The 15,911-nt window shown below is 35.0% G+C and overlaps 2 protein-coding genes across 2 annotated transcripts; both read left to right on the top strand.

Moving 5' to 3' along the window:
- The first annotated feature begins 8,121 nt into the window (after nt 1–8,121).
- On the top strand, nt 8,122–9,164 carry LOC135071161 (histidine-rich glycoprotein-like). Its single transcript, XM_063964930.1, has 4 exons — nt 8,122–8,200; nt 8,363–8,605; nt 8,689–8,855; nt 9,030–9,164. Exons 1-4 carry the CDS (start codon nt 8,189–8,191, stop codon nt 9,091–9,093), a joined length of 486 nt encoding a protein of 161 aa, XP_063821000.1. The 5' UTR covers nt 8,122–8,188; the 3' UTR covers nt 9,094–9,164.
- Nucleotides 9,165–11,278: 2,114 nt separating this feature from the next.
- On the top strand, nt 11,279–15,566 carry LOC135071179 (histidine-rich glycoprotein-like). The gene is made up of 7 exons (XM_063964946.1): nt 11,279–11,319; nt 11,526–11,699; nt 11,830–11,996; nt 12,179–12,215; nt 14,684–14,863; nt 15,070–15,236; nt 15,405–15,566. Exons 1-7 carry the CDS (start codon nt 11,308–11,310, stop codon nt 15,472–15,474), a joined length of 807 nt encoding a protein of 268 aa, XP_063821016.1. The 5' UTR covers nt 11,279–11,307; the 3' UTR covers nt 15,475–15,566.
- The last annotated feature ends 345 nt before the right edge of the window (nt 15,567–15,911 follow it).

Raw genomic sequence — 15,911 nt, 5'->3', positions numbered from 1 at the left:
ATCATACATTGATGAAATTTGGTATAATAGTTTTATATGAGGTATATTTTATAAAACATGAAGAATTATCAAAAAATAAGCACAATAAGTGTATTATTTGTCATTTACTCACTTATTCAACGGAAAGTTTCTAATTACAAATGACGTAAGTGGTACTTACTAACTTTTACGTCGGAGTAATATATTTGTTTAAATTATTAACTGCCACATAAGTAATTGTACACGGGAACAAAGTTCAGCTACTACTGACCGTAACTCTCACTCTAGGCCCATAGTCCTGCTCGACGAGGTATAACAGCGTCCCGCCTCGTTTCCCAGATAGTTGCATATTGGAGGCACTCAATACCTTAAGATTCTTCCTTATCTAAGGGGTCTTTTGACTGAAGAATACCTGTAGAACCGGTAAATTTTCTTTGTCAACAGTGCCGGCCAGGTTTGACAGCATGGCATCGAGTCCGAAGATCGACATGGCTCTTTTTTGAGTTCGATCTTGTGGAACATTGAATACGACTGGGTACTAAATGGAACCCTTTTCAAGGGCATGGATATTTCAAGGTATCATCTGTCATGCAGATAGTTTCATCATTACAAGAATATCCTCATAAATATATTTCTTCACCTGACGCCCACACCACTGTCAAAACTAAGGCTCAGATCAAATATCTAAGAGTTATCCTGTTAATCACCAGTGGCGCCAAGTAGTGAGCGCAAATACGGTGATCTTAACTGTATATAACCAGTGGCAGTTCGCACTTTTTCCAATCCGTCGCCGTGCGAATGGAAGACAGCTTGCTTTTTCGCTAATTTGGAGGTCCGAAAACTCTATGTCGGAACGCTATGGAGAAAAGCCGGGAGCTCTATACTGGCACCCTCAAAAGCATGATTCTGTCCCATCTAAGGCATCGCCCTCATAGGTAAGGGTAACGCTGCCCATCTTCTAAGACCTTAACAGGCCCAGAAAGTCTACAGGGCTACATCGTCGGCTTTAACACAACGTGAAGAACGAGGTAAAAGCTCCGCCATAGAAGGACAGAGAGGCCGTTTGACATGAGACTCGCTAGACTGTGCTGTATAGTCTAATAGTTGATAAACAACCTCGCCGTGGGCCGTAGCTAAGTTGGGTCGCCGAACCTTATTCGCACTCGTGCTGAAGTTTAAGGTTGCTCTAGCGATCGCACCATGACTGGGCACGGATCCTTCAAGCCCTACATCTATTGCGGTGGCTAGGAGCATACGACACACCATATTCTTGTGGGATAGCATAGTCAAAGCTATGTGGACGGTAAGAAAAGTTGGGTGGTAATGAATCACCTTTATCTGAGAAGACAAGGTGCCGCAAGAAGCTGCGGTACGATAGCGCGACTACGAACCAAGTGCGGGTGCATTTGAATTCGTTCCAGGGAAGGTGACAGTATGATTGCCTCCTATCTTCCTTCCTCGGTATGGCCTCGTAATGGCCAGCGTAACGGGGGCGTGAGGCTGCACTAGAGGCATTGCATATATAGGCCACCACCACCGTCTGCTGGCGGTGAGTGTGTGTACGGGAAAGCCGTGTACTTCCAGTTGCTCTCGTCCCAACTGTCGCCGTGTAGGTGGGAGATCTTTGTCCGGAATCTCAAAGTTAGCACTTATAGCGAGTGACGGGGCACCAGGGTATTTTTAGTGTTTATACCTCATCCTTCTGACGGGTATATCGCACCCTTAATAATGAATGGGCACAACTCCAAAATTCAGTTTTTTGGGAAAAACCAAAAAACCAATCGGCGGATCGCGGTTTTTTACATAATTGGCTCTAAATTCTTTATTTTATCAGCTACAACTTTCAAATTAAGCATACTTCATCACTGGTATCTGTTATATAATTTGACATGAGACATTTTTGAAAATATTGATTATGAGTATGTAAAAAAATTGTTTAAAAAATATTTCAAAGTTAGGCCTTTATTTTACTATTTCTGTTGTTGTGATTTTGGGTATTACTTGTACTTGTGCCCATCTAATCCTTAGGCTGAATTGTTTTATATGGCATATTCCCTAATATTGCTCTCTAATATTTAAAAATAAGTGTATTATTCGATTTTTGTATTGATTTACGCCCAATAACATTGGGGACAGTTATTGTGCGGTATAGTAGCTTATAGCCAATTCAGTATAAGAGTAGGGTGCTGAATACTAGAAAATTATTAGATATGTCGAATTAGATTAAAATAAAGAATATTAGCTATTTCTCTGAGAAAACCGACATGAAAATACTAATTTTATGCATTCAAAATATTTTTACTTAGATAGATAGGGACTCTTACCCTATAAAAAATATGCTTTTTATCAAATAAAGAAAAAACCTACAAAAACTTTTTCTGTAAGGTTTTCTGTTATGGATTTGTTCAGAATAATCACTTATTAAAGTCCAACAGCCAGTACCTTGGTATCTTTTTTCCACTATCCTGCTGTCCTGGTGGAAGGAACCGTTCTCCTTGTCCCTTACTATAATCACCCACATTATGTGGGAATCAGTTCAAAATGGCTATTGTAAAAAATACAATTTAATACTCAAATTGGCGTGTGTAATTTTTGAAGGATTTTAGCAACCAATTTTGAACACAAGAATATCTATTCTGGTGTTCTAACATTCCCCAAAAAATATTTTACTACTAAAGCACCTTAGCCATGCTTCAGATTCAATTTGTGTTATATGGTTTACAAATACAGTCTTTTAAAGAGCACGGATTTGCAGTCCATCGAAGATAGCTGCTTTTAATTTTTCCGTACTCATCATCATTTTGCTTTTGACCATTTTAGTGATTAGAAAGCTCAATACATATCTTTGACCCTCCAAATAGAAGCCCTTAACGTCCTGCTTGACTTCAGTATTGCAAAAGTCTAGGTAGGTACACAAGGTTTACGACGATATTGGACACCCAATATTTATTATTTTGTACAATTTTTATCCCAGAGTATGCTTGGTTTGTTATCACAAACTCCGTGATCTTTTTTCTTTGCTTTTGTGTACAATATTTGCCACATATTAATAAAAACTGGCGTTAACACAAGATTACATTACGAACTCACATTTTTAAGACAAAAAGCACTTTAGAACTTAAATTTAGACAAACTGAAAATTTCAAGGTCTAATAGCTGATCAGTAAAATTGTAGTAACTTAATACGTGAAAAGATAATTTTAAAATAAATTCGATGTATCCTCAGTCATCAGAATCTGAGTGATTAATTAGCATCAATTTATGTGACCGTAATAAATTAAAGAATATAATTATAAATTATAACACTAACATATTAAAGTAATTCACCTTTTGGCTGACTAGTGCGTTTATTCATGAAATAAACAAAGAAAACAGCCAACCCGAGCCCCGAGCGAACGTTAATAGCCTTAACACGTAGGTATGTCTCTTATTTTATAAATCATTAGTTTATTTGTCGGGAAGTATTTCATAACCACCGCTTTATTTCTTAGCATCGCGATAAAACATTCTATAGGCTCCTAATCAACCAATAGGTATGAAAATTAATACCAAGAAGCAAATTACTTTTATAGGAGAGTTATAAATTTAACTACAAACACCCATCCATGGTCCGCCTAACTAAAGTTAAAGTTATATTTTATAATTTTCTATGATTAACGGGACTTTATCAATGTAATAAAAATGAAAATGTAACATATTATTAGAAATATATGGAATTAATTAGACTTAGCTCACTAACACTTACTTAAAAGTTTGTCACACAAAGGCACAACTCCAAATTGGACCACAGTCGCGGGGGCCGGATTCGACAAATATCGGCATGTCTCTGATTCAGCCCTTCTAGCGGGAAGATAGATGAAAGTATGGAAGGGGCACAAAATGTAGAACTCTTTAATCTGATCATTGTTTTCGATTTCTGTGAAAGCCATCTTGTAGAACTGACGAAAATATGCCTCTCTAGTACAAAAAGTAAAAAACCAAAAATTTTGAGTTGTGCCCCTATATTATTAAGGGTGCGATATGTTTGCAATATCATGTAAGCATTATCATGTAATAGTAGATTCTAAATGCAGTTAATTTTAACTTTTGTTTGTAAGTGTTACCTGCTTATCTTTATTTATGAATACCTTAATATGCTTATTAAATAAATAAAATAAATTTTACGATTTTTTACTTATATCTTGTATTATAGAGTAGCATACGAGAAGAACTTGGTTGCGTTGAGTCTAATAAATGACCCTAGATACTTCAGTCGTGTTGTATATCATATTTTATATTGTTTTGTCTTCACTTTTATGTCCACCAGATATTGCTAAAATACAATTTCTCAGCGTAAAACACCGTTACTGGCACTAACTTATAGACATAAAACAAACTTTTCCAAAGTAAAACATTTATAGTGGCACTTACGGCTAGAAGATACTTGAATTTTCCGACGTAAAAATAAGTAAGTGCCACCTACTTATAATAGTAACTTTAATTTTCCCTAGTAAAACAACGCAACTACCTTATGCCTACAGTTAACTGATTAATTTGCCGTTGGTATAATGTTGAGTGAAATAAATTAAGTCAGAAACCATAATAATACCTATTTCCTTCATAAATTACGTATCAATTTACTCGATCTGCGCGAATGAAAGTGGCAGTTGCGGGGCTGGGCGCGCGGAGTAAGGCGTGCGGTCCAACGTAAAATTTCTTAACTCCCACTAATGCAATTTTACTGCGGAAATCGTTCTAATTTTGTAGTTGCGGGATTTGTTTTTTGACGTTTTAAGGTTCAATTTGAATAAAAACTGTATGTTTTTTTAACTGAGCCGAAACTGTTGGGTGCTCTGAAGGTTTTGCAAACAAAAACGGCAAATCACGGAACTGGTAGATACTGAATTATACGTAGGGACCGTCGATATATCCGGCAGCCGTGCGAGCTGGAGCGGCTGAGGCTGGTCGCCGAAGGCGACCAGCAAGCCGAAGCTGCGGAAGCGAGCATGGCATGCCGGGTATATGTTACGCCAGAGCGGAAGGACCGCACTTCCCGCAGCGCCGGAGATAAGGCAATCCTAATGCTTGCTTGCATGCTTGCTTGCTTGCTTGCTTGCTTGCTTGCATGCATGCTTGCTTGCTGCTTGCTTGCTGCTTTCTTGCTGCTTGCTTGCTGCTTGCTTGCTGCTTGCTTGCTGCTTGCTGCTTGCTTGCTGCTTGCTTGCATGCTTGCGTGCTTGCTGCTTGATTTCATGCTTGCTGCTTGCTTGCATGCTTGCTTGCATGCTTGCTGCTTGCTTGCAGGCTTGCTTGTTTGCATCCTTGCTTGCATGCATGCTTACATGCTTCCTTGCAGCTTGCTTGCATGCTTGCTGTTTGATTGCATGCTTGCTTGTCTATTTATATTTGTTACTTATATTTTATATGTATAACATTTTTATATTTCATATTTGTTGAAATTATGGTATTTTGTATATTATGAAAGGTAATATTTATGGCATTGGTTTAGATGCCAATAAATGTTATGCCTAGAAATCGTTATTAAAAAAACAAGAATACAAAAAAATATATACTAAAATATTATTATAATAAAAGTGGTTATGGCAAAAAAAATATGCCTTATGATTTAATCTGTATGAACGTTATGCGAAATGATGAGTATGCCAAAAAACTTTATGCACTCTTAAATTATGACAATATTTTTTATGCAACCGAATATGGACCCGCGGCAGGACACCCATGAGCTGGACTGATCAGGTCAAAACCGCACTCAATGGTCCATTCCACGAGTGCACATGAAAGGCTGCAATGTGGGAGGAATGGCGACGGATTGTGAAGCTGCCACCAAATCAGGTGTGACGACCACGATCGCTCTGGCAAGAGTACGAAGAAGAAGAAGTACACCACATAAAACAAGAAACAAATACACAAAAGAATGTTATTTAGTTGATTACATTATTCATTAATAACTGAAGTGAACATAGTTTATTGAAAACTGAAAAAGACAGTGAATGTTTCAAACTCAACTTAAGAAAAACTAAGTAGTATTTTTCTAATTAGTACATTGCAAAAACTTCTGATTGATGCTTGTTTTCATGAAGTTAATGAATATAAATATAAATATCTTCAGTTATCTAAGGTTCAATAATATTTAAGCCAACAAATTAGTAATTTTGCTGCACTGACATTAACAATTAATATTAATAAAATAAAATAAACCTACTCGTCTAAGACATTTTTAGTTTACAAAGCGGAGCATGCAAATATTTTACAAGCCAACAAATTAGTAATTTTGCTGCACTGACATTAACAATTAATATTAATAAAATAAAATAAACCTACTCGTCTAAGACATTTTTAGTTTACAAAGCGGAGCAAGCAAATATTTTACAAGATTATTTTTTATTTAATAAAACAAATTAAGTATTCCTATAACAAAAGGTATCCTTAAGAAAGACATGATATTCATTTATTCTAATTTTCTTAATTTAGTCATTTCTAACTAATTGGCGAATAGCGTACAGTAATTAATATTATAAATATCTTCAGTTATCTAAGGTTCAATAATATTTAAGCCAACAAATTAGTAATTTTGCTGCACTGACATTAACAATTAATATTAATAAAATAAAATAAACCTACTCGTCTAAGACATTTTTAGTTTACAAAGCGGAGCAAGCAAATATTTTACAAGATTATTTTTTATTTAATAAAACAAATTAAGTATTCCTATAACAAAAGATATCCTTAAGAAAGACATGATATTCATTTATTCTAATTTTCTTAATTTAGTCATTTCTAACTAATTGGCGAATAGCGTACAGTAATTAATATTATAAATATCTTCAGTTATCTAAGGTGGGGTTGTATCACCTAACTTTAACAGTTATAACAATAACCGGTGCTTTTTATATGGAGTTTGACAGATTTTTGACGTTTTTTGAAGTTAAAGTAAGATGGTGCAACCCAGTCTGAGTAAGTCTAGTCTTATCCGTTTTTATTCACTTTACTATAAGTATATCTAGAAAACAATTCAGTATAAAAAAATAGGTATAGGTAGATCAACATAACCTGAAACTGGTAATTAAACTAATTTTATTTTATGCACGTGCATGATAGTGCTTGGGAAGAGTTATAATCATAAGTCATAACATAAAATATAAAGAACTATCGGAGTCCATAGTAAATTACTATTTACGTTACCAGTGTGTTTAGTGCGAGTTTACATAAAACGTGATCGCTATCGACTGCGTAAAAAACGACATTAAATTTATGACAAGTTGTACAGCTTCCCTACTTTCAAGAACCAAAATCTTCATAGATTTTTTTAAGCACTCGCTAGCGAGGACGATCAATGCAAACTCACAGTAAGCACACTGTTACGGGCCTTTTCAACTGTCAGATAGAGTTAAAGTACCTAAATAATAAGTTCGACATGCTATAACGAACACATTTACTTACCTAAAAAAAACAGCTGTGATATGGTGTATCACCCTTTCAAGAACCAAACGCGCTTTAGAAATTAAGTTTTTACCTGTACTGTATCATTCGCAAGAATGTTCATTGTTCATAGATTAAAATGCTCTCCTGTATACATTTTGAACAACAGCTGAATATTATTAAGATTAATAATACTATCCATCTTATAAGATTCACCTGTAAGTTAAGTGACGAAAGTAATATATTTTCTTTAGCAAACTAACTTTTTGTTCTTGTTGCTATCCGAATAGAATCCCTTGGATCATTGCGACGCTTGGAATTCAATTTTCTTCTTAAGATACTGCTTTACCTCCTTCTATAATACGTCTGAAACAAAATAATTAATTTCATTTTAAAAACGTTCAAATTAATTTATGATCAAAATAAGATCAACTTTGAAGGAGGCACCGACCAAATTAAAGAAACTTCCATGAATTAAAAAACAATAACTATTACAATAACAGATATTGTTTCACGGAAGGCTGAAATCAAATTCGAATTGTTAATTGAACCTTTCTCTAGATGGTTGTCGCGTTGCCGAACGTACGCATGTAGAGCAAACGCCTTTACGAAACGATTACAGTATTGCATACTAAAACTTCGCACATTATTTTTTTACTGCCAATAATTTAGATTAAATATAGATTATTATGACCGCGGTTAGCCCTGATGTGAATATAAAAGTCGTGGGCATGTACCAAATGGTATCAGTTCACCTTTGGGTTTGATAACAATAACACAACCCAACAACATGATTTCTAAGGTAACATTTAAATATACCTAACGGTTATTGTTAAGATAAGACCATTCTACCTAAAGTATCCCAAAATATCAAGTAAAAATGTTGTAAATATCTTTGACAATAATATTTAAAAAGGATAATTATTCAGTATCACAAAGATATGTTTTTTTTTATTCAAAACAGGTTCTATGCTTTGCTGCTCTGGCAGCTGTAGCTTCTGCCCAGTTTGAACATGGCTATGGTCATGAACACCATGGTCTTGAACACCACGGCCATGAACATCACGGCCACGAACATGGCCATGGCTTCTCGTCGCAGCACATCTCCCGACACGACGGCAAACCCGAGAAAGTCAGTGTTCACTTACATGGAGATGAACATGGTCACGGACACGGTCACGGTCATGAACATCATTATGATTATTATGTAAGTGCCAGGTTTCTCTAAAATCTTAGGAGCAATATCTTGAAATTCTCATTACTTAAATTAACGTTAATACCCTTCTTCAGGCTTACCCTAAATATGAGTTCGAGTACAAAGTGGAGGACAAGCACACCGGCGACCACAAGACCCAGCACGAGCACCGTGATGGAGACGCCGTGAAGGGCTTCTACTCCCTGCATGAGCCCGACGGCTCTGAAAGGCACGTCGACTACCACAGCGACAAGCACACCGGGTAAGCATCCAATGTCATAACGACCGTAACATAATATTTCCTATCAGCCATTAAGACCATAAAAATATAATAAAATAACACCAAATAAAATACATTGTGATGTAGATCTTACTAACAAAATTATTCTTAATTTTGTCTATTTCACCAATTAATAATATATTTTCTTTCTTATAGTTTCCACGCCACTGTGAAGCACAGCACCCATCATCTGGTCCCCGAACATCATCATCACCACTAAAAAGGATAAAAATAGTAAATTTTTTGTTACCCTGTTTGTATACGTAATAAATGTTATATTATTTGTAATTACTTTGAATTTTCATTCATAAACTCTTTACACACCAAACTTAATTTTGTCAATTAATAAAATACCTAACTCTTATTCACTAATAAATCACAACAATTTTCAAGGGAAAAACTCAACATGCAAATCACAAATCAGCCCCTGCTGACAGATTCTAAATCTTCTTAAAATAATAAGAAAGAAAGAAAGAAAGAAAGAAAAGTATTTATTCGATGCAAGTACAAAATAAAATAACAAATAGGAGATATAACAAAACCAAACAGTAATGTACATGCACCAAGAAGGTGTACTTACCTATCTACCTAACATTTAGTAAATAGTTGATTAATGTAATTCATTCTATCTTTCTTAATATATCCGATATATCCTTATAAGGTAGCTAGGATTACTACTGGTATTCGAGAGCTTTATATTTTTGTCGGATATTTAATGTCAATTTGGATTTTCATAGTAATTTTTAGTTCGTTTTAATTTCCTCGAGTCACGCATTTAATTCATTTATTTTCTTATTTATTTTCTTGGACTGTAATGACAGCAAGAATATTTTGAATAAATAAAACGAACTTATTGAAAACTTTCTTTCTGAAAACCCAACTCTTCAAAAACCGAACATTTCAACTTCTGCAAAAATTTATTCAAATTCAAATTCTTTGTTGCATATTATTCAATAGGTCTTATTGAATTTAAAACTGAATAACCCGTTAATGGTTTATTGGGTATTACAATGATAGTGATGAGAGAGGACAATTTCTTAAATTAAAATAAACTTAGGTAGCTAGTAAACTTATAAATATTAGATATTGAAATTATATCGTCACGAAAAGAACCCTTCCATCCTTAGCCACACGTCATACGTACTTCATCAACAGTGTTGATTCAACACCCCTTAACGTGAGACGTAATTTTTTTCTGTTAATTACGTTTAATTGTAATAAACTAGCAATGTAAATGAAGTCCATAAGTAGTCGTAGCAGAAAAGTAGTAAGACCCAGAATCGTTCTCGTTATGGTATGTTTTTTTATGAAGAACAGTGTGCTTACCATGAGTTTACGTTAGGTGTGCTCGCTAGCGACTGCGTAAAAAATGACATTTAATTGTATGACATATTGTGCAGCGCCCCTAGCGGCTACTTTCAAGAAACAAAATCTTTATAGAGATTTTTGACGTACTCGCTAGCGAGCACACCTAACGTAAACTCATGGTAGGTACACTGAACTGCGCCGCTATAGTGTATGAGAACAATAACTACCTTACTGAAAAAAACAAGAACAATGGTTAATATGTCGAGCTCTCAAAGTCGCTACAGGTTCTGTATTGCTGTTCCTAGCGGGTCAAGATATTGCAGGCCTGAATCGACCTGATTGTTCCGTGCTTCCGAAGGCAGAGCCATAACAGAAACGAATAACGCATGGGGTAAGTTATAACACGTATAACATAAGGTAAACAAATAATGGTTACAAATGATACCTTTTGATCTATGACTACTTAAAACAGAATGGATTTTACAATGAATTGTTTGATTTTACAAACATAATATTTGCGAATGTCCGACAAAATGTGTGTCATTGGAATGATAATATGTTTGATAGTTACTCGTATATAGGTACCGAAAAAGTTATAACTGATGAACAGTGAGAGAAAAATATAGTTTAAATTTGTAGAAAGAAATGACTGAAACTGAATATAAGATATACCTATGACTTTCCTAGTTTCTTTGTCAAAATGGAAGCTGCTGTATTTGTATAAAATGTAATTTTGTTCAAATATTTTAAAAATTTGACAAAAGAGGGAAAAAGAAGACTAACTGATCAATTTTGTTTTCACTATTTAATTACTAATTTATGTTGCTACTGTTTCTAAATTACTTAAATTAAGCTTCAATTAGGCACTGTTTTAGAAAGGTTTTTACAAACCTTTCACAAAGCCTTTCTCTGTATTTGTCACATTGCCAAATTAGGTATATGGAGCAAACGCCTGATAGCAGTATTGCACATTAACTAATTCGGCAATATGAATTTTATTGCCGATAATTTATATACAAAGATAATGTAATTGTTATTAACCCTCGTGGCGATATAAAAGTCGCTGATTTTCAATTATTGGTATCAGTTGAGCGTTGAGTTTGACAACAGCAACACACAACTAAAGATGATCTCAAAGGTAAGGTAGAGGTGAAATATTAAATTTAATAGATATTAACCAAGTCAATCTCAGCATTAGAAACAACCTTATATTTTGAAACTAAAGAAGTTAAAAAGTTAAAGTTACCTATCTCTACAAAGGGCGTAAAATGATTAGAATACCTTCAATTCAAAAAATATTACGAAACGCGTTGAAAATTATGTGACATTTTTCTTTTTAAACAGGTACTGTGCTTCGTTGCTCTGGTGGCTGCAGTAGCCGCTCAGTCCGACCACGGCCACGGCCACCACCACGGCTATTCTTCGCAGCACATCTCGCGCCACGACGGCAAACCAGAAAAAGTCACTGTTCACGTAAAAGACAAACACGGACACGAGCATGAAATTCACGATTACTACGTAAGTAGATACTTCAATAGCCATATTTTACCTACTAACTTTTTAATAACAAGTTGAGAGCATTTTTAAGTTTTTGACGTTTCATGTTAATCTTGGTAAGCATATATAATTTTCTTACTTTGTTCATCAGGCCTACCCTAAATACGAGTTCGAGTACAAGGTGGAGGACAAGCACACCGGCGACCACAAGACCCAGCACGAGCACCGCGATGGAGACGACGTGAAGGGCTTCTACTCGCTGCACGAGCCTGATGGTTCCGAAAGAAAAGTCGACTACCACAGCGACAAGCACACTGGGTAAGCATTCGATGTCATATTAACATTTTAAAATCCAGGCCATTATTCATACTTAAACTGGAGTTTGGATCATATGAAATAGAAGAACGACTTTCGCAATGATAATCTTTGGTTGATAGACAATTCATGAGTAATTGTAGAGTTTTTGCTACTTTTATTAAACAAAGTGTTTTTATTTTCAGTTTCCACGCTACTGTGAAGCACAGCACTCATCACCTGGTCCCTGAAAAGCATCACCACCACCACTAAAATTAATAAAAAGTTGTTTTTGATTACTTCTAGTTAAAAATGTTATGTTGCCTTATTTGTACTTATTAAAAGTTGTCTATTTATAATTACTTCGATATTTCCTTTGAAACCTCCTTAATTTCGTCCCAATACCAAGCAATGCAGTAAAGATCATTGCATTAATGTATACAGTGTGAGTCACGATAAAGTGTACATAATGTGATAAAATAAAAACAGTAATAACTAATAATGCTAAATTACAGGCGATATTAAAAAAAATACATAAAAAACTCCGAAAATGCCAACAAATAATAAAAAAATATACTTTTTGAAAAAAATCTGCTTTTAAATTCGTGTTTTTTTGGTTATTTGATAAATTTATCCAACAAATGCCCCTATAACAGGTGGTTTTTATTACTTTGTTCTTTCACGTATTCTGTACCTTTGTAAAACCAAAAATCGCATGTCTCTAGCCCTGTCACAATATTTGCTATGATCGTTTGAACTAAGCCTCTCCGGGCGCGCCATTCCACGCTTCGTTAACAACGAAACTGAAAGTGGCTCTAGATTTGTAATTTTAATAAAAAACAAGTTAGATTTGAAATAAAAACAAAATATTTCGAAGTAAAATAAGCATTTTAGTTAAAATTAAAATTGTCTCTACTTACCTGTAGCGGAGAATAATGTGGTGGCAGGCCTTTCGCATACAAAAAAATACAAAGAACAACTACGCGGCAGGGGTGGAAGCCATAATGTAGGCAGGCTTACTACTCGATGGACAACGATTTAGTGAAGATCTCGAGAAGCACCTGGATGCAGGAAGCGTAGGGCCAGTCATTGTGAAAATGGTTGAATACTTTGTCCAGCTGTTCTATTTTATTTTGGCTGAAACGAACGTACGAATGAACGAGCTACGGTGCTGCTCATGATTAAAGTCCTACGATATTATAGTTTGTTCGATCGTTGCGTACCTACTCGAGTGATATCCAAACATTATTAATGCAGGCGCGTTCTTGCGACTACTATTCTGAGATTAGTTTCAGGATAAAAAGTACCTAATGCCGTGAGTTAATTTTTATTAGGAAGTCAATAATTCTAGGTTCATTATCATCATCATTTTAGCCATAGGACATCCTGCTGAACATAGGCCTCCCCCAATGATTTTCACAATGCCCGGTTGGTGGCGATCTGCATCCAGCGCCTTTCTGCTTTCTTTATGAGGGCATCGGTCCCCCTTGTAGATGGACGTCCTAAGGAAATTCTAGGCTAGTGCCAAATAATTATTTAAAAAAAATCTATATGGTAATAATTATTGCATTATCTACGAATTCGAACAATTATTATTATTGAAGTTGATGCAGCCGTACTGACAGGCATTTTGATCTTTGTGTTATTTTATGGAAATTACAACGCCTAAAAAGTAATAACAATAAGACGTATACAAAACTTATTAATGTAACGAAATACAATTTACCTACTTCTCTATCGTTGTATTTGAATAGAATTTGATACCAAAATAATTAATTAAGGCAGTCAAATCCCACTAGTAATAATCCCAATAACGCCTTCGTGGTTCAGTGCTTCGAGAGTGAGACATCTCGACTCGGAGGCTCTGGGTTTGATTTCCATTTTGGACATTTGAAACATTGAGTACCTATTTGTTCCTAACAAACTTTGTGTGCTTACCAAAGCACATTCTAGGATAATTTTCCGAAAAAATAAATTAGATTTTATATTTGAGAAAGTACGTTGAGTCATCGCGTCAGTCGAAGTGAATCATGCATTAAGGTGGCTCATTATGTATGTGATTACTGTACAACAACTTTGTTGCTTGTTGCAAGTTGCTTCAACCTACCATTGTAAAAAAAGAAATATTTTTATTTTATTTTATTTCTCTAAGTAGTATCCAAGCGAAACTATAAATAATACCTTTCACATAGCCTTTCCATAATTTGTCGTTTTGCTGAATGTGCGTTTATGGGGCAAGCGCCTTTTTTATTGCGGTATTGCACATTAACAATTGGTCAATATGATTTTAATTGTCGATAATTTAGAATAAAGATAATAATTTATTGTTATCCCAATCCAGTATAAAAGCCGCGGATATTTTATTATTTGCATCAGTTGATCGTTGGACTTTTCAACAATAACACTAAATAAAATGGTGTCTAAGGTAAACTTTTGTTTTCCATTTGGTTCTAATAAATAGGTAATTAATGGATGAAGAACATGAAATTTATCTACGTTTAACCTAAATATTGCGCAACATTCATTTTAATAGAGATCATAATCGCTTTGTTATATCGACCTAATCGAATAAAAATAACGAGGGAGCTGCACCATTAACTACTACAGGCACTTCATAGTAAAAAAACGTTTAAAAACTTGAGGCAAAACTAATAATTTAAAGATTTAAAAACTTTATTCATTTGCTTCAACTTCCCTTTTATTCAATCTAGGTACTGTGCTTAGCCGCTCTGGTGGCCGTAGTGGCCGCTCAGTCTGACCATGACCACGGCCACCACCACGGCTACTCCTCGCAGCACATCTCGCGTCACGACGGCAAACCAGAGAAAGTATCTGTTCATTTACACGGACATGAACATGGACACGGTCATGAACATCATTATGATTACTACGTAAGTCCTACATCAATACATAAGTTATCAAGTAATATCCTCACAGGATAAACATTTCCCAATTTGAATGAAAAGTTTTAAAACCATTAATATTACATTTTTATCACAGAGTATATTGATGATTGAATTTCAATTAAAATTAAAATTGAATCTTCATTTGATTTGGTCAGCTTTAGATTAACAACACTTTTTTCTTTGTTCATCAGGCCCACCCTAAGTACGAGTTCGAGTACAAAGTATCAGACCACCACACCGGAGACCACAAGACCCAGCACGAGCACCGCGATGGGGATGACGTGAAGGGCTTCTACTCCCTGCACGAGCCTGATGGTTCCGAAAGGCACGTCGACTACCACAGCGACAAGCACACCGGGTGAGAAAACAACGGCTCAAAATGTCTACCTATTTTATAATTTTAATAATCCAACCTTCAATCTTTGACTGAAATGAATAATCTTCAAAATAATTTATGAAACAATTGATCAAAATATTTTTGAACACTATTTTGTGTGCCATTAATCAATTTTCGTATATTTCTCAGATTCCACGCTACTGTGAAGCACAGCACCCACCACCTTGTCCCTGAAAAGCACCACCACCATCACCACTAAGAAATATTTAATTTATGTCGTCTTACTTCTTGTTCTCATGTTATTAATGTTATTGTATTTACATAATAAATAAATGTTACTTCTTTATTACATTGTCATTTGATTTAAGTGCTCGATTATAACTGTTTATTTAAAAGATTATTTTAATTTATGTTTCTGTGCTTTGGCACAGACTGCATTCATAGTTGGACATTTCTACTGTACGGTGTATTTTTTCTCAATTCGGTGCTAAAATTTATATTTAGTTTTTTAAGTAGTTTCAATACAAAAAAATAAATGTTACTCCATTCTGAATGTAAAAATAGCATTGTCACTAAATATTGTGAAGTGGTTTATGAGAAATGTTAAGCATCGAATTGAGAGAGCACCGAATTGAGAAAATGAATCACGGAATTGAGAAATGAATCTCCAAATATAAAAATCGCTCCGCAAACTTA

The sequence above is a fragment of the Ostrinia nubilalis genome, chromosome 4 (assembly GCF_963855985.1).
Source record: "Ostrinia nubilalis chromosome 4, ilOstNubi1.1, whole genome shotgun sequence".
NCBI lineage: Eukaryota > Metazoa > Arthropoda > Insecta > Lepidoptera > Crambidae > Ostrinia > Ostrinia nubilalis.
This window is presented reverse-complemented; position numbering and strand designations above follow the sequence as displayed.